Source organism: Callorhinus ursinus, unplaced genomic scaffold (assembly GCF_003265705.2).
Source record: "Callorhinus ursinus isolate GAN/ISIS: 27379988/994484 unplaced genomic scaffold, GSC_fseal_2.0 scaffold23, whole genome shotgun sequence".
In the NCBI taxonomy this organism is placed as follows: Eukaryota; Metazoa; Chordata; class Mammalia; order Carnivora; family Otariidae; genus Callorhinus; species Callorhinus ursinus.
The window spans coordinates 4,894,293-4,913,318 of NW_027397085.1; the positions used below are offsets into that span (position 1 = coordinate 4,894,293).

At 42.0% G+C, this 19,026-nt stretch overlaps 2 protein-coding genes across 8 annotated transcripts in view; one reads left to right on the forward strand and one right to left on the reverse strand.

Moving 5' to 3' along the window:
• Nucleotides 1-3,427: 3,427 nt before the first annotated feature.
• On the reverse strand, nt 3,428-4,546 carry LOC141374873 (uncharacterized). The gene is made up of 2 exons (XM_073905341.1): nt 4,235-4,546; nt 3,428-4,000 (listed from the first exon to the last, which is right to left on the reverse strand). Exons 1-2 carry the CDS (start codon nt 4,544-4,546, stop codon nt 3,848-3,850), a joined length of 465 nt encoding a protein of 154 aa, XP_073761442.1. The 3' UTR covers nt 3,428-3,847.
• Nucleotides 4,435-19,026, forward strand: part of FAM169A (family with sequence similarity 169 member A) — a 64,985-nt gene continuing 50,393 nt past the window's right edge. Inside the window, exon 1 of one of the 7 annotated variants that reach the window (XM_073905335.1) lies at nt 4,435-4,601. Coding sequence is in view for 4 of the 7 variants with exons in the window: in XM_073905337.1 (XP_073761438.1) it covers nt 4,859-4,999 (141 nt within the window). In the remaining 3 variants the exon portion in view is untranslated. Of the gene's footprint in view, nt 4,602-4,725; nt 5,000-5,113; nt 5,132-5,308; nt 5,329-5,541; nt 5,562-19,026 lie in introns of those variants that run through there. The other 6 variants (XM_073905337.1, XM_073905333.1, XM_073905332.1 and 3 more) reach the window with 6 other exon arrangements.

The following is a 19,026-nucleotide window of genomic DNA, read 5'->3' on the forward strand; positions in this document are numbered from 1 at the left end:
AAGCATTCGCCTTCGGCTCGGGTCATGATCCCAGGGTTCTGGGATTGAGTCTCACATCGGGCTGTCTGCTTGGCGGGGAGCCTGCTTCTCCCTCTCCCTCTACCTGCTGCTCTGCCTACTTGTGCTCTCTTTCTACTCTGTCAAATAAATAAAATCTTAAAAAAAAAAAAAAGCAAAACAAAGCTTTCTTGGAAGCTTTACCTAATGATCTTTTGCTTACATTCCATTGGCCAAAAATGATCATATAGCTATCCCAGGTGCAAAAGGAGTCTGAAGAGGAAAATAGTTTTAGTTGGGTACATTGCCACCCTGAACAAAATTGGGTCTGTCAGAGAAAAGGGGGGACAAATATTGACTAGGCAACTTGCTAGTATCTGCCACAGATGTAAATATGTGTGTAATTTTTCATTAGTAATATGAAAAATACCATGTTATTTCTCTAAACCCAAACTGAACTTACCAAATACTCTGTGATTAAACTTCTATTTCATATTAGACCAAACCAACAGAAGAAACAAGTGTAACCGGGCTTCTCAAACCTGTTATTTCTCTTGTTCTTCAGGTTCTTTCTACCTTCCCCCAACCTGTGGTGCAGAGTATCCCTCAGGAATTTGAAATCTGCAGATAGTTGTAGTGCCTGACAAAGAAAACTCATCAAACTGCTGCATTTAATTCTGAAAGCATTCCTGGGACATATTTTATATACCAGAGATATAAACAAAGTATTCTAGGATGTGGAGTCCCATTTCTTCTAGTGCAAGGAGGAAAGATTGCTTTCTCATTGCTCCTTTGCCATGTCTGACATTATTGGTTAACTAATTGGCTAATATTTTGGATCTGGAAGTCCCTGGGCTGCCTCAGTCATTAAAAACTTCTCATTGTGAGGGGCACCTGGGTGGCTCAGTCATTAAGTGTCTGCCTTCGGCAAAGGTCCTGATCCCAGTGTCCTGGGATCGAGCCCTGCATCAGGCTCCCTGCTCCGCGGGAAGCCTGCTTCTCCCTCTCCCACTCCCCCTGCTTGTGTTCCCTCTCTCACTGTGTCTCTGTCAAATAAATAAATAAAATAAAAAACAAAACAAAAAACTTCTCGCTGTGATTTTTATGAATTTAAAACACATGTATTCCATATATTAGATCCTAATTCTACCCGTGTAAATCTAATAGAGGGTCAAAGATGGTAACAGATCTCTTCTGGGGAATTGTGTTTTGTCCATACACTAAATAAATTTAAATTAAACTTATAATTGTGCTCTGGAACCTGAAAAAAACTTGGAGAGCAATGGAGAGCAATTACCCTTAAAAGATGTGAAAAGTGGGGCGCCTGGGTGGCTCAGTCCGTTAAGCCGTCTGCCTTTGGCTCATGTCATGATCCCAGGGTCCTCAGATAGAGCCCTGCATGGGGCTTCCTGCTCAGCAGGAGAGTCTGCTTCTCCCTCGCCCTCTGCCCTTTCCCCCCCGCGCGTGCTCTCTATCTTGTTCACTCTCTTAAATAAATAAAATCTTAAAAAATGTGAAAAGCTTTTTTTTCCTTTCAAAACCAACAGATTATACGATTTTGCTTAACATATATGAGGAAGTCTCACAAGTTTTCTAAGGGTTTAACTTCTCTCTTCATGTCCAGGAATATACTAGTAGATCTAAGAAATAACTTAATCATGAAGGCACTGAGTATTTGGTATGTTTTAGGGATTCAGAAGCAAAATCCAATCATATGGCCATATGGCATAGGATTTTGTGCACCTGAAAGGTGGTATAGGATCCTGGTTAAGGGAATATGCCTTGAGCCAAACTGCCAGGATTATTAGCTGTGTGATCATGGGCTAGTTACTTAGCTTCTCCGTGTGCCTCAATCTCTCTCAGGTTAAATGGGGATAACAGTAGTATGTACTTGGAAGGATGATGATGAGTTTATTTCCACAAAGAAGTTAGTAGAGTGCCCGGCCATTTGTTAGCAGTCAAAAACACTAGCCATTATTTTAGCCATTAGAGATTCCTCTTTCCCAGGGAAATTTAAGGACTCTTTGCCGGGTCATTTGTGTCAGCAACCTCCTAAATCCAGTTGTGGCAAGCTTCTCTAAACATGGTTCCACTCCCCTTTTAACATATACTAAAAATGAAATGGAAACTCTTACTGTGTTTCTTTCTGCTTATAACAAAATAATTAAAGCAAGCATATACAACAACAAAACAAATCAATCCTTTTACACTCTACAAAACTTTTTAGACAAAAGCCTCAAACATATTTCAAAATGTTTTGGTAATGGTTTACAGCATATATTAATCTGATAAAGACTCACTTTTTTATGTCTCTGCCCACTAAGGTCTCATGGATCCTCAAGAGTATGGGTAAACAGACAACCAAGATTTAATGAATCTCTGACAAAGAGGTAAGTAAATGGTGATTTTTTTTTTTTCTTAAACACTCAAGGCCACATAATGTTGCAGTAGAGAAAAGAGAAGCCAGTCCTCATCAGACACTCCTCATATAAGTAAGAGACAGCACTTCTTCAGTGGGTCTCAGAAGGTAGGATCCTTGCCACAGGAAGTGAGCTGGTTTAGCTGCCTGGATGGGCTGGGTGAGTATGTAGTTCTGATTCCCACCAGAGTGGCCAGACGTTCGGAAAACAGGCCTTCCAGGCGCAAGTACCCACCTGTAGAAATTAGAGCTAAAAGTCATGCATTTCAAACATTATGAACAGGTTGCTCTGGCTAGCTTTGCACTGAGGCCTAAGGCTTCAACAACTGTAGTCGCTTCTGGTAAAAAAAAAAAAAGGAATGTCTTCCCAAGGTGGCATTTGTTTGGGATTATCACAGGGACTCCTACTTATATACAGCTTTAGAAATATAAATTCAAAAGTTTTTGGAGTTCATTCATTCAACATTTGCTGTGCATAAAACCCAACTATTCAGGGGCGCCTGGATGGCTGTCATTAAGTGTCTGCCTTCAACTCAGGTCATGATCCCAGAACGGGATCGAGCCCCACATTGGGCTCCCTGCTCAGCGGGAAGCCCGCGTCTCCCTCTCCCACTCCCCCTGCTTGTGTTCCCTCTCTCGCTGTCTATCAAAAACAAAAAACACCCCCCCAAAAACCCCAACTATTCAAAATTCCTGCTCAGTTAGGTCTAGTTTATTAAGGTCCACTATAAATGGCAAATGTTTGATGTGTAACATTTAAGATTTCTGCTAAATATTATTAAACATAATAAATGTGAGGTTGTTTCTTAAGAGAAGCTCGAGGCAGAGGAGCCTATTTGATTAAAAAAATCTGAGTCCAATATGTTACTATCAAGTATTCTCTGAAGTATTTATTGATCTTGTTGATCACTATTAAATTTGTTGAAGACTGGTATTGTGATTGCTAAATATTTCCAAGTGAAAGAAATAATTTCATATTTACTGGATGAGCTGAAAACAACACTACGGCTCTTGGAGGATTAGTTTATTTTCCAGAGTTTATGTATAAAAGGAAGTCTTAAAATTACTTACATACAATACTGTTCCTCAGTACATTTCTTAAACATACTTAAACCATGGCATGCATTACTTTTAAGAAATCTACCATGCTTTAAAAGCTTGAGAGCGTGTCTTTCTTCCGTGGGAGTGTAATTAACAAAAGGGCCCTTAAGTTAGTTGGGAGGGCAAGGGGAGGAAAGGAGGATGGGGCCGCCTTCCTTTTGGGTCAGGGTTAGTTTGCGTGTGCTAGATTCTGAAAGAGAAAAGGTCAGTGCGGGAATTTAGTGATTCCTTATTATCTCAAGATGGAAGTCGGGGCTCTCGGGCTTGTCCAGGTTATGAATGGAGAGCTCGACTTCCTTTTCCCTTGCGTCCTCCTCGGTGGGAGTGGGTTTAGGAAGGAAGTGGCGGGGCGCAGGCCCACAGTCCTCGCCCGCGCCCTCCGCATCCGAGTGGCGAGGCCGGGACGGTCCAGCTCACCCAGTCAGTGTAAATTCTGGGAGGGCCCGCTGGAGGAGAGCTCCGCCGGAGTGTGCAAACGGGATTCTGTGAATGTTGACATTAAAGGAATGCGCAAATTCAGCGTCGTAGTCCCCGCAGCTTACCCGCACCTATTTTTATATCTAAGCCAAGGTCACTCTTTAATACGGGGCCATAGCCCTGAGCTGGGGCATCGCGCTCTGCCTTGTGACGGCGGCCCGGGCGGAGAGCGGGCTCCGGGGGCGAGGCGGGGGCAGCCCGGCGCCCCCCCCCCCCCCGCCCGGCTGTCCGAGCCCGCACCTGCCCGGCGGTCGCCTGAAGGCCGGGCCCGGAGGGAGGCAGGGCGGCGTCCCCGGCGCCGAGGAGGGGCCGCGCGGCGCGGGCGGGGGGATTCGCGGTGGGCGCGGGCGCAGCGCGGCTGCAAAGGCTGGAGGCGCTGCGGCGCGAGTGCGTCACGCCGGCGGAGGGCACGGTGGGCTGCGGCCGACCCGCAGACGAGGAGCCAGGCGTCCCGGGCGAGGGGAGGGCGGCCGCACCCGCCCTGGCAGCCGCGAGCGGCGCGGCCCGGGACCGGCCGGGGGTCGCCAGCGAGCAGCCGCCGGCTCCATTCATTCCCGCGGCTCCGCCTCCTTTCCCGGGCTCCGGTGGCTCCGGAGGCGCGTCCGAGGTGAGTGCGCAGCCCGTCCGGGGCGGGGGCCTCGGCCTGAGGCCGAGGCCGCCGCGCCCGACCCCGCGCCCCGCCGGCTTCGGACCCGCGGACTGCGGGCCGCCCTGAGGACTCGGCCGCGGCGCAGGCCCACGCCGGCCTCCCGGGCCCCGGGCGCGCGTCCAGCTGCAGGCGGCCGGCCGGGTCCCCCGAGGGGCGTGTGGCGCGCCCCCAGGTGCGCCGGCCTCCTCGTCAGCGCCACCATTTTGTGTGAGGGAATGCCGCCTTCTTCTTGGCTGTCCTCGGATCGCGTTCGGCTCCCCAGCTGCTGCGTGCCGAGCCCCCTCCCCTCCCACTGCGCCCCACCTGGAGCCTGTCCGCGCTCGCCGGTGGCCCCGGCGGGGCGAAGAGCGGACCTGGTGAGGCGGCGCGCTGAGGCGTTTCGGCTCGGGTTCAGCCACGCAGGTGGCCTCCGGAGATGCTCTGACCACCTCCCTTACCTTCAACTTCTTTTGGATTAGATACCGTATAGGTTCTCTTCTAGAATGCAGGTCATTGCAATTTTGTTCTAATTCTTAGCTGCCCATTGTGCAGTTTTTCGAGGCCTGTGCCCCAGGAGATCGATGGGTGAAGCATTGAGCCCTGGGTTGTTTATGCTTCAGGGACCTGGCTTACATTTACTCCCATTATTGTCCTTTGGGAGAAATGATGAAACATCTTACTCCATTTTCAGCTCCTGGAAATCGGTGTGGGTAGCTTAAATTATTTTAGATTACTAGATTCTACGATAACTACCTGATGCAGGCCCCCTTTCCCCTTTGAGAGAGCCTTTCGAAACATCAATTAAAATACTCCCTTGTGAGGATTTTTGAGGGGGTTGGGGCTGGCGGAACAGGTTTCTCGAAGACTATCGGAAGGAAAAGTTGTAATTGTGATTCAGAACTGTCACAGTTTGTCATTTTCAGGGTTCCTGAGAATTTGGTAATTCTTGTTTTGATTTATCTTATCGCAAACCTACCTAAGTACCTAGTGGATTATACTTGTGCCACATTTGTGTTTTATCACTGCATCACAGGGATTAGAATCTGGCATGGTGGCTGTTGCATAATACACACGTTTGGGCCTTGGAGGGAATTTACCAAAATGGACCTGGGTTTGATGTACCATGTATCATCTGTTTACATTGATGGATTGATTGTACCGGTTATGTTTGCAGACTATAGCTTGTTTTTCTCTTACCGGAGGAAAGATTTTTAGTGCCTAGTATGGACCAGGCTAAGTTTTCGGGTTGAGGGGAGGTGGAGGACAGGGAATGAAATAGTGAGAGCAACCTGGGAAATGACCATTTGTGATAAGGCTTCTAGTAGAAACAAAGATAAAACATCAGTCTTCAAGGAAAGCTTGTAGGTGTCATAGTAGCCTTCTCTCTTTGAATTTATGAGGAGGATAGGTTTAGGGAACTTAGAAATAGATTACGAGTAGCAATATTAGCCTGCTGCATGAGTGAGTATAATAACCTAAGATGCTTTACCTGTGGATTTAAAAGTTGGAAAAAGTTTCAAATTAGTTTGACCTGAAATTAGTCCAAAATAGTATTAGAATCATTACAAGTGGTATCATTTTCTAATAAAGGTACAGTATATGCCAAACAAAGGGCTTAACTCTGATTTGGATAAAACAAAGTATTTTATAATAAGATGCTTTTGAGAGTACAATTCCATTGTCATCTTTCTTATGAAATTACTTTTTTTTGAATAGTTGAAGACTCTTCCATTAATTCTTTCGATAAGTAATTTCTTATCATGTACCATTTCTAGCAGAAATGTCATGCCTCTCATTAATGACATGTTCCAGGAGGAGAATTATGGAGGTGAAAGGGACCTTGGACATAGAGAGATGAATCTTCTTTTAGGGAACTTGAACAGGCACAGATTGTCTGCTAGGGTGATTGGATCTGTCTTAGGTTCACGGGGAGCAAGATTGATCCTCCCAGCAAGTTCATCTTTGAGCCAGATAAAATTCCCACACCTTTACATTGATTCTGTTAATACACGGGTTACAGAGGTTCCCTTAATTGATACTATTGTATTTTATTAACTCCAGCTTGGATTAATGTGGTTGGAGATTTTGAGCATCCATGTTGTTACCTGTGTGAGAAAATGAAAAGAAAAAAAAACACTAATGTTTTTCTCCATTAGCTCCCACCCCCCCTTTTTTTTTAAAAAAGATTTATTGTGGGGGGGGGAAGAGAGCAAGAAAGCAAGCATGAGCATGGGGAGGGGCAGAGGGAGAAGCCGACTCCCTGCTGAGCAGGGAGCCCACAGCGGGGCTTCATCCCAGGACCCTGAGATCATGACTTGATGCGAAGGCAGAGGAAGGCAGACGCTTAACCGACTGAGCCACCCAGGCGCTGGCTCCCCTAGGAGAAGAATTATGGAGGTAAAAGGGACCTTGGACGTGGAGAGATGAATCTTGTTTTAGGGAACTTTTACTTGCGGGGGGAGGGGCAGAGGGAGAGGGGAGACGGTCTCAAGCTGACTCCCTTGCCGAGTGCGGAGCTGGAGGCGGAGCCGGTGCCGGTGCCGGTGCCGGTGCCGGTGCCGCTGCCGGTGCCGGTGCCGGAGCCGGAGCTCATCTCACCACCCTGAGATCATGACCTGTGCCAAAATGAAGTCTGCCACTCGGGGCTCCTGGGTGGCTCAGTCGTTAAGCGTCTGCCTTAAGCTCGGGTCATGATCCCAGGGTCCTGGGATCGAGCCCTGCATCGGGCTCCCTGCTCCGCAGGAAGCCTGCATCTCCCTCTCCCACTCCCCCTGCTTGTGTTCCCTCTCTCGCTGCCTCTCTGTCAAATAAATAAAATCTTAAAAAAAAAAAAAGTCTGCCACTTAACCTACTGGCACTCGGTCTAGCCCTTTATTTACTAAAAAAGATTTTGTTTGAGAGAGAGAGCGAGCACAAGCAAGGGGGGGGGGCAGCAGAGGGAGAGGGAGAAGCAGACTCCCCGCTGAGCAGGGAGCCTGATGGGGGGCTCCATCCGAGGACCCTGGGATCATGACCTGAGCCGAAGGCAGATGCTTAACCGACTGAGCCACCTAGGTCTAACCTTTTTAAAACCTTATGTGTTGGGGCACCTGGGTGGCTCAGTCGTTGGGCGTTTGCCTTCCCCTCAGGTCGTGGTCCCGGGGTCCTGGGATCGAGCCCCGCATCGGGCGCCCCGCTTCGTGGGAAGCCCGCTTCTCCCTCTCCCACTCTCCCTGTTTGTGTTCCCTCTCTCTGTGTGTCTCTGTCAAATAAATTTTTTGAAAAAATAAATAAAACCTTACGTGTGTTATGTGCCTAAAAATGCAAAGAGATTTACTTTTTAAAGGTAATTAGAATATAAGAGGATTGAGTATTCAGGCAGAGATTCCAAAAATATTTATGAAGGATTCTGTAGAAATGATTATTGGTTGAACAGGAATTGAAACAAAACCTTCATGTTTCTTCCCATTTCTAAGATTTTGTGATTCTAAAATGAAAAAGGAATTGCGTGATTACTGTGTTTAAGATGATTTTCTCTTCACACATCATGAGGCTTTTGATTCGTTGTATATTTAACGCTGAAATTAAAGTTCTAAATTTGGTATGCTTCATGGGTAGTAGGATATTTCACAATTCTTTCCAGCAACAACAACAAAATTACTCAAAGTTGAATTTATTAAGAAAAAGATGTCATGGTTTTAAAATAATCAGGGAAAAGCTGATAATTTACTAAAGACATCCTAAAATAATTAGACTCATTCCGTTTCAGGGCTGGTATGTGAGACCTTAAGATTTATCTGCTCTGCAGGGGGGGAACTACTCATTTAGCCCCACCTATTCTTTGTTTAGAAAGTTTGTGAGGTACCACTTTTTTAAAAAGATGTGTATCATTTTTTGGTACTACCTGCTCCAGTGAGATGTTAGTTTTAGGCTACAGCAAAGGTAGCTTTCATTTTGTTCAACAATCACCGACTGTCTTATTTTATGCTTAAAGGAACACAAAAACAAATAGACCTCACTTTCATGGAGTTTATAGTTAAGTATTGTGGATTGAAATGCCAAAGATTCCTTAAAATCTTAAGTGCACACAGATTTTTGCCACTATGGGTTGTGCAGTGGAGAAGGTTCGGTTGCTGAAAGAAACTGAAGAGGGAAGGAAATTAAGAAGTAGAATTGAGAGTGTGCCCAGGGAAGGAGAGGAACATTGAAGTGGCAGATTGTTGGTTGGGTTTGGTCTGTGATAAGGTCAGGAGGGGGTTGGCGGGTGAAAATCCACTGAATTTGGGAGTTGAGGGTTACTGGAGGCCTTAAGAATAGTACTATCAGGAGCGCCTGGGGTGGCTCGGTCATTGAGCGTCTGCCTTCGGCTCAGGTCGTGATCCCAGGGTCCTGGGATGGAGTCCTGCCTCGGGCTCCCTGCTCAGCGGGAAGCCTGATTCTCCCTCTGCCACTCCCCCTGCTTGTGTTCCCTCTCACACTGTCTCTGTCAAATAAATAAATAAAATCTTCCAAAATAAAAGGACTATCAGTGTAATGATGAGGGGAGAAGCCAATTGAGGAATGAATAGGAGTGTTGAAAATGTCAAAGAGCTTGACTTTTTGTTATACAATGATTGATAAAGAAATAGACTGTATTATTAAGTGATTTTATAGTCTAAAATCTTTTACACATAAATACCAATGCTTTCAAGTTTGGGTCAGTCCCAATTAATACCTGATGAACTTAGAGTACTCTGATTCTTCACTTAACAGTAGTTGTTATTCAGAGGCAGTAGAATAATATGAAATTCAAGGCAAATAGACATGGGTTTGAAACCTGGCTTTGGTGTTTCTAGCTGCCTTTTTTTTTTTTTTAAAGATTTTATTTATTTGAGAGAGAGAGAATGAGAGAGAGAAAGCACATGAGAGGGGGAAGGGTCAGAGGGAGAAGCAGGCTCCCCACCGAGCAGGGAGCCCAATGTGGGACTCCATCCCGGGACTCCAGGATCATGACCTGAGCCGAAGGCAGTCGCTTAACCAACTGAGCCACCCAGGTGCCCTCTAACTGCCTTTTAAGATACGTAATCTCTTTGGGCCTCAGTTTCCTCATTTGTAAAAGATTAGTTATAACAGAGCCTCTATCTTAAAATGTTGGCAGAAATAAGCGTGATCATGTCTCTTTTATTATCTTCTCCTACCCACCGTGTGTACAACATAATACTTTGTTGAGGTATATTTCAAAGCAACAGTTTACTTTTTCACTTTTAAAATTGTGATCTACTGCTTGTCAGAGCTTTTGCGCTGCGTAAAGTACAACCCTTTAAACCCTTTGTAGCTTTTGTGGATTCCAGACTAAGAACCTATTTTGTTTTTTATTTTTTTATTATTATTTTTTAAAGATATTTATTTATTTGACAGAGAGAGACATAGCAAGAGAGGGAACACAAGCAGAGGGAGTGGGAGAGGGAGAAGCAGGCTTCCCGCCGAGCAGGGAGCCCGATGGAGGGCTTGATCCCAGGACCCTGGGATCATGACCTGAGCTGAAGGGAGATGCCCAATGACTGAGCCACCCAGGTGCCCCCTATCTTGTTTTTTTAAGTATTTATTTTTTTAGTAATCACTACACCCAAAGTTGGGCTTGAACTCATGATCCCAAGATCAAGAATTTCCCACTCTTCTTACTGAGCCAACCAGGTGCCCCAGAACCTATCTTCTAATTTTAAAATCTCGTCCTGTTTTCTATTATTTATGCTCAAGATGGAAACTATAGCTAAATTTAGCAAAAAGCAAGCATGTTTGAAGTCTTGATATTTGGCTTTGGAATATAATGTATGTCTAAGTACTTGAAATTAATTTTAAGCCTGGGGAGATTTATTGATAATATTTTTTAAACTATAAAAAAGAAACTGAACTAATTCTGAATAAACTTTGGAGAATACTAACTTTTTGTATCTGAGCAGCTTCTCAGAAGGGCCAAAACAAGGGCATAGTTTTATAAAATGATTCATATGGTTTTACAGTTCGACGTACAAAGGACCACTCAGCTAACGTCTGTGCTCTCTTGGCCCTCCTTTGCAGAACTCTGACACTGGCTTGGAAGGAGACAAGGGACATTCTTGTGCATGTACTTACAGAGGGGCGGAGAGAAGTTTCTCCTATCCTGAGTTTGAATATACCAGCTGTCCCTAGTCTTTGATTAGCTAGTTGGCTGTGCTTTCATGTGGGTGTAATTCATTTGTGGGTAGCATTTATTTTGGAATGGCTCATTCTTTTTACCCTTGAGATACATGTAGAATAACTCTTAAGTTTTCATTTGCATATTGACTCTTCACATATTTGAAGGGCAACTTTCTTGCCTCTCTTCCTCAAGACTTTCCTTCACTAATTTCTCCCAATTCCTGTTCCTCATGTATTGTACCATGCTATCTAGATCCTTTGCCATCCTGGCTGTTTTCCATTGGAGGCATTCCAGTTTTTCAGTGTGATTTTTCTTAAAATGTGATCATCCAAGTGGAATCAAAAACTATGAGGAGTGCAGGGATACTTTTCCATCTCTGGATCTGGACAGTCACAACCTTAATAAAGAAGCCCTATTCTAGGATTATTTTGCTTTAACTTAAGAAAAACTTGCTCTTGGGACGCCTGGGTGGCTCAGTCACTTAAGTGTCTGCCTTTGGCTCAGGTCGTGATCCCGGGGTTCTGGGATCGAGTCCCACATTGGGCTGTTTGCTCAGCGGGGAGTCTGCTTCTCCCTTTCCCTCTCCCCCGGCTTCTCTCTTTCTCTCACTCTCACACATACTCTCTCTCAAATAAATAAATGAATAAAGACTCTTTAAAAAACACACACACATAAATCAATCTTTAAAAAAAAAGCTTGCGTTTCGTTCATGTTGAGTCTACTATCATCTAAAACTCAAGGTCTATTTGTCTCTGTCCTTCAGCAATGAATACTTTAAAAACTATAATGTAACTTAGTGAATTTCATTTTTTATTCAGCTGTTTTGTTGTAATTAAAGAAATATTTTTTATTTTATTTATTTTTTAAGATTTTATTTATCTATTTGACAGACACAGCGAGAGAGGGAACACAAGCAGGGGAGGGGGTGGGAGAGGGAGAAGCAGGCTTCCCACTGAGCAGGGAGCCCGATGTGGGGCTCGATCCCAGGACCCGAATGCAGACGCTTAATGACTGAGCCACCCAGGCGCCCCGTAATTAAACACTTGGTAGGCATTTTACCTTGTCAGTTTTTATGTTTCCCTTTTATTTTTTTAATTTTAAAACAGTTGGCTTTTGGGGCGCCTGGGTGGCTCAGTTGTTAAGCGTCTGCCTTCAGCTCAGGTCATGATCCCAGGGTCCTGGGATCGAGCCCTGCATCGGGCTCCCTGCTCGGCGGGAAGCCTGCTTCTCCCTCTCCCCCTGCTTGTGTTCCCTCTCTCGCTGTGTCTCTCTGTGTCAAATAAATAAAATCTTAAAAAAAAAAAAACTGTTGGCTTTGTTTCTTATTTTTGAATTTTTAGAACATATTTCATAGCATTTATATTGTGAAGCCTGAATTTTTTACTCATTACTTCCATGTGCCCATTGTGAGATGTGGCTGCACTGAGTGCATGACTTACCCACTATCCTATCATGTTATTCTCAAGTTTTTGGTATTGCAAAGAGTGTTGCTCAGAATATTTTCATGCATGCTTCCTAGAATATCTCTAGTTGTGTACACGAGCAGCATAATACATGACACTATTATTATTTCTCAAGTACTTGAACCCATTTACATTCTTACCAGGGTGTCTCAGTGGTCCTATTGGTTCACTACCTCTCCAACACTTGATAGATTTCTTAATTTTTGCTCATCTAGTGGGTACAAAGTGGTATTTAATTGTGGTCCGAATTTGCATTTTCCTGATTATGAATAAAGCAGAGAATCTCTTAATTTAAAAAAAGTTGGCTTTGTATTGTGTAGTAACTATTTAAAAATTCTGAAGACAGTGAATCAGTTATTAGAACAGGCATTAAAGTTTGAAGACAGGATATTGCAAGATTTAAAAAATCCCAACTCCTGAGGAGTGACTAAACAGTATGTTTGATATATTCTGTGATACTTGTGTTATCAGATACATCCTTTTGTCTTGACCTTGGAACTTGGGCACCAGGTTAAATCCCTTGGAGACAGATTGCCTAAGTTTAGAGCATGATTGCCACTTACTAGCAATGTGATTTGGGGCAACTGACTCAACCTTCCCACACCTGAGGCTCCTCATTGGGAGACTGTTAAGAATACCTGCTCATAGAGAGTCATTTGGAGTCATCAATGAGATAACGTGTAGAGCATCGTGCCTGGTGCAAGGCAGACAAGCTGGAAATGGTAGTTCTCATCATTGGAAAACATGTTTGAGTTTTAAAAAATAATTATAAATGAATTTTTGATGATACTACCCCTTTGTAAATTAAGACCTTTTTTCGTATCTTTTTTTCTTCAAGTAATCAAGTATAGACACATAAGCTGTTAGTTAGAAGGCACATCAAATAATTTGACCCAGATGGATTATGCTTCCCTGGAGTTCTGAGCCTGGTAGTATAGACAGATGAAGAAAAAGAAATCACATTAACATGTGATAAGTATATTAAAAGAAGTATGCACAAGGTACTTACCAGAGTTTCTCAGCTTGTCTCCCTTCAGTTCTACCTATTAATCCGTCCTGTGTACAGCTGTGGGACAGATTGTATGAAAGCATAGATTCGAATGCGAATGTCTCTTTCCTGCTCAAGATCCTTAAATTGTCTGCTGTATCCCAAATAAAGTCCTCTTTAGTCTGATGTTCTTGGCCTTTTGTATTCTGTCCTCTGTTGATTTTCCTTGCGTTTCTTCCACTACTTCTAATATACCTTAAATCTTCTGGTAAATCCAACTGCTTGCCATTTTCGGCATGCTTCCTGGCTTCCATTTAGTGTGCTCCATCTTTTCAGAGGGTTGTCCCCTCTCTCTCTCTCTCTGCCTGTTGAAGCTGCATATATTGCTTTTCATCTAGCAGGAGAACTTTACACCTCTCATCTGTGGCTGTTCTTCTTCCTAGCACCACTATGTGATTTGTTTATACAAACTTGTTCATTAACTCATTTATTCATTAAATATGTATTGAAGTCAGATAGGAAGGCTACTACCATCACTTACCTCTTTTTCTCCTAGGCTTACTGCCAGTGAGAGGTAAGAAAACACGTTTTCTTAATCTGGGCGAGCAAACCCATCTGAGGTTGCAAGAGGTTTGCAGGTACAGGTGTGTGGGGCCATGGATGGAAGTGCAGAGTTGGAGAAGCCTGAAAGGGAAAGAGGTGTGGGGAGCCTGGTTCTGAATCTGCTTTTTCCAAGTTGGTATTATACTCTGCCCACAGTGGCAACTCTTGGTTACATTTCTTAGTTGTGTAGTGAAAATATTAGGGGGTGGGGTGGTGGTCGTGGTGATTGTGACTCAGCAGGATAGTTCATAAATCGTATGCCAAAATTAAGCACCAGGTTTGGTTTTGTTTTTGCTTTTGTCTTGGGCTAGATGTATTTCCTTTAAAGTGAAAGCATCAGTCTTCTTCATGGTTCGAAATGAGACCAGCACCTCTGATACTTTATTTTGAAAAAACCTACAACATTGTACAAATTGTTGAGACTCCTGTGTTTAACAATTGCCTGTGTCCTTGAGTTTTACTGTGCCAAACTCCTGTTAGCTTTAATGAAGCACTATAAAATTAGATCTGTTGGGTAAAGGAGCCAGGTAAAAGGATTTTAGTTGGTCTGATGTTGAAACGAAAGACAAAATTTTATGGTGTATTCATTTAAATAGTTTAGTTTTTGTTTATTTTGGTTTTTTTTTTTCCTGAGTTTGAAAACTTCTGTGAGATTATAAACACTGTTCAGTAATCCAGGTCATGAAGTACTAGAGTAGGTGGCATGTTCTAGAGGAAAATGTATTCTTTTTTGCAGTACAATGTGTAGTCAGTCAAGTGGAAGCTTCCGTTATAAGCACATTTCTATTCCTTTGCATATGTATCTGAGTAGTTTAAGTAGCTCTTTCTAGATCTTGTCCAAGTGTGTGGATAGTAAGGTAAGGATTTAGCATCCATTCTTGGCTCTGGTAAAATTTAGTATTTTGTATTGTGACTCATTTTTGCTTATGAGTCGTATTTCAGCCATATGAGCCCTGTTTCGCCTCTCCAAGGTAGAGCCCCACACCCCCCAAGTCACATTCTCTCTCCCTTGCAGTTTGGATGCAGGCACGTAAACTCAATTTTGTCAGTCAGATGCATCCCAAAGAGATTGCACATTCATGTTTAAAAGATTTCTTACATCTAAGACCATCTTCCTGAATATGAAGAGAGTTAAATTCCTAGAAAGACAATTTGTAAGACTTCTGATAGATGTAAGCAATCTTTAACCATCTTGGGACGCTTAAAATGCTCTACTTTTAGACTTAGAGATGTGATAAAAATAGGCATCAAAGCCAGACTGCTTGGGTTCAAATGCTAGTTCTGCCACTTAACTAGTGTGTGTCTTTGAACAAGTTACTCAACTGCTTTGTGTGTCTTAGTTTCCTCAGCTGGCAAGTGAAGATCATTAAATTCCTCATTGGTGTGTTAGTGATAAAAACTATATCTGGGAATACACATGAACTGTTTTTAATAGAACCAGGCCCAACTATCAAATCTCAGGTGGCTCAGTGATTATTACTTAAAAAGATGATTTTGCTTCCTACGTAAAACAAAAAGAAGCAACAAGTATGAAATCTTTCCAACTTCCTGCACCATTAGCCATAAACTTACAGGCAGTCCTCACCACCCACAAGTAGTCAGATCTTTTTCATTTCTCAGAAGACAGGATTTGTGAGCAGCATTGAGCCCGCGTGAGATTTGATAGTTGGAGCGGTTTATTCACTAGTTCCATTTTGTCATATTCAGAATCTCAGCTCTAACACTGGAGAAGGATTAATGTAGGGATTAGGGCCTTGGGTCGGGCAGGAGGGATAGAAGAATAAAGGGTAAATAAGATAAAGAGATTGTTGAGCTAATGTACAGGGGCTAGGTTAGTTAGGGAAAAAACGATGTTAGGGAGAAAAGTGAAAAGGGAAGAATTTGGAGAAGAATCAAAAGAAGGTTCAGAAACAGGCTTTTTGTGAAAAGGTTGAGAGCATTACTGATTATGTTGCCTCGATACCTAACCTATTTTCATGTTGGGGAAACAATCAGGAGAAATAGGGTCATGACTTGCATTGGTTGAGATAATTATTTTTTTTCTAAGAACTCTTTCAGCTCTAAAATGTCCGTATTTTTATTTATATTCCTCTCCCCCTAAAGCCTCCAAATGATAGTAATAATCTATAAGAATCTTGAAAATTTAGGAACCGAATTTGTAAAATACATTCCTCCTTTTTAAGAGTATAGTTGACATCTAATAATTAACCTTAAAAAGGGAAAAAAAATATCACAGTAGTAGGAATAAAACTGTTTTCTCTTTTTCATATTATCTTCCTAAAAGCATTTATTCTTTTTTTTATTATGTAAAGCATTTATTCTTTCAAATAGTTAATATAATTTTTTGGGGAAGAGGGGTGGAATTATTAAAAGGTAGATGTAAAATAGCTGATGGGCATCTTAAAATTCTTACATAAGAGGTATTAGTATTGTGTTTTTATACACGTTAGCCAGGATTAATGAGCATAACATTTACATAATTTATAAATTAATTTGGACACTTTTTACACTTCATTATCCATTCTGTGTAAATTTTTTGATGACTTAGTTTGCTTAAGGCAACACTAAGCTTTCTCATTCATGTAGAATCTAGTTAGCCCTTTTGGTTTATCTCATGGGTAGAGCATAAAGTACTTGACAAAATTCGATCTGACAGCTTTACAGTTATGTAACACAGAACAGAAGCTTAAAAACAACAAAAAAGAGGGAGAAGTGAGTGATTTATCATAGCAACCTATATTTCTCTTTAGAGCCTTACCATTTTTCTCTTGCCTCTAAATTGTAGGAGACCCACCATAAGGCTAGTAATTTACAGTCATGAGTTAACCAATATATTTTTTTTTTATAAAACACTTATAAACATTTAGAGGTAAAAAGGTCCTTAGGATTATCCTGTCCAGTTGCATCACATTACCAATGAGAATACAGAAGCTTAAAGAGGGTGAGTAACTTGCCCAGGGTCACTGACTTAGCTAGTGGCAGAGCTGACCCAGGAACCAGGGTCATACATAGAATTCCAATTCCAGTTGCTCTTTTCTTGTGTAACATATGAATAGAATACTTAATAACAAAGGAATTATTATTTTATAAAGGGAGATTTCATATAACCATCACAAATAAGATTTTGCATATTGAGTAAAAATAATAATATTGGAAGGTATATTTAATTGTCTGGATTCCTGTTCTTTTAGCCCTCCTAGTGGTATGACATTCTGTTTCTTCATCTACAGATTGGGGCTAATAGAAATATCTCACTATATTTTCAATATGGCTGTCTCTTTAAAGTCTGGTATATGGTCAGTTCTCAGTAAATGTTACCTGCTGTTGTTAACTGATTTATAATAATTTCTAGTTCTTTCACCTTCATTTAATTACTTTTAGGTGATTTAGCCAATAAAACTGAGCACCGAGAGCAACTAGTAATAAAAGTAATGGATTTAAGGACAGATTTGCAACCCAAAAATATTTTAGAAGGGGTGTGTGTTAGGGGCTCTCTCCCCAGAAATGCTTTTTATGCAAATTTCAGAGTTCTTAAATGGTTGGACTGCAGGAAAATAATTGTTTCATTTTGTGTAAGTATGTGAATATTCTTTAATAATAAGCCCAGAAGCAATTATTTTTCTATTTAAAAATGGCCATGTAGGGTGCCTGGGTGGTTCAGTCGTTAGATGTCTGCCTTCGGCTCAGGTCCTGATCCCGGGGTCCTGGGATCAAGCCCCGCATCGGGCTCCCTGCTTGGTGGGGAGCCTGCTTCTCCCTCTCCCACTCCCCCTGCTTGTGTTCACTCTCTCGCTGTGTCTCTCTCTCTCTGTCAAATAAATAAATAAATAAATAAATAAAAATCTTAAAACAAAAATAAAAAAAGGCCATCTAAAAAGGCTTAAGAATGAAAGATAATGAATTTGTTTTTACACTTTAATTCATTTAGTCATGTTGTACTTGCCTTTGATTTGTAATAGTATTTTCTTATGGTAAGCACTCCTGTACCCATAGTGAAACGTTTTCTAAAATGTGCTGACATAATACTGGTGATTTAGGAGGTGTTTTTTAGTGGTATTCAAGTGACCATTTAAATGATGGTAGTTAGAAATTTTAATGCTGATTAGGAAAATGTATAATCTTATATATCACATTGGTGGTTTTAGAGTTAAGGGTAAATAAAATGTTTCTAAAAAAGTGAACTGAGGTTCCGATACATGCTACAACACGGATAAACCTTAAAACCACTATGCTAAGTGAAACAAGCCAGGCACAAAGGGACAATTATTGTGTGATTCCACTTAAGAAGTTCCTAGACTAGGCAAATTCATAGAGATACAGAATAGAATCGTGGTTAGCAGGGGATGAGCGGAGAGGGAATGGAAAGTGATTGTTTAGTGGAATAGAGTTTCTATTTGGGATGGTGAAAAAGTTCTGGAGACCAGAGAGTGGTGATGATTGTACAGTATTTGAGATGTCCTTACTGTCACAGAATTATAAATCTGGAAATAGTTAAAATGGTGTTATGTGCATGTTTTACCACATTAAAAAAGAGGAGGGGAGGAAAGATGGAGAGAGGTGTGTGTGTATTTTTAAAGAAGTGAATTGAGGGGCACTTGACCGGTTCAGTTGGTAGAGCATTTGACTCTTGATCTTGGAGTTGTGAGGTCAAGCCCCACACTGGTTGTAGAGCTTACTTAATAAAAAAAGAAGTGACTTGAGAAATACATTAGTTAAATAGTGATATAGACATTTAACACCCTAGGAAAAATGTTCACAGTGGTATGCAAATTACTGAAGGTTGGGCAACACTAGGATAGAGGACAGATCAGTGGCTTAGGGAGACCAGCTCGTGTTTCTGGCTCATTCTGCTGTGGACTAGTGGGTGGGTCCACACATGACTCTTCTCTGAAGTGTATTAGATAAGAAACCAAGACCTCTAAGACTGTTTACTGCCTTAAAATGTCTTATTCTGGGCTATGCCATTGGGTTCTTTATTCAGATCACCCGCTTTTGCCTATTTATTAGAATTGTCTTCCAATAATGAAACCAAAAAAAATGCACTTAAAACGTGACGTTAGCAATTAAAATCTTTTAAGATCCGTAATTATCATAGTAACAGTAGATGAAGAAGAAAGAAAGTCATGAAAAACTTGCTGTTTGGTCAAGACTATTTTTCTTTTTCGGTCCTTTTTTTTTTTTTTATCTAGAATGCCGTATTATATTTGTATGATT

Bases quoted from the DNA above. Each gene is read 5' to 3' on its own strand.
- LOC141374873 (XM_073905341.1), bottom strand. From the start codon at position 4,546: ATGAATGGAGCCGGCGGCTGCTCGCTGGCGACCCCCGGCCGGTCCCGG. The intron at 4,001-4,234 runs GTGCGGGCTCGG...CAACATTCACAG, and splicing joins TTCAGGCGACCGCCGGGCAG to AATCCCGTTTGCACACTCCG.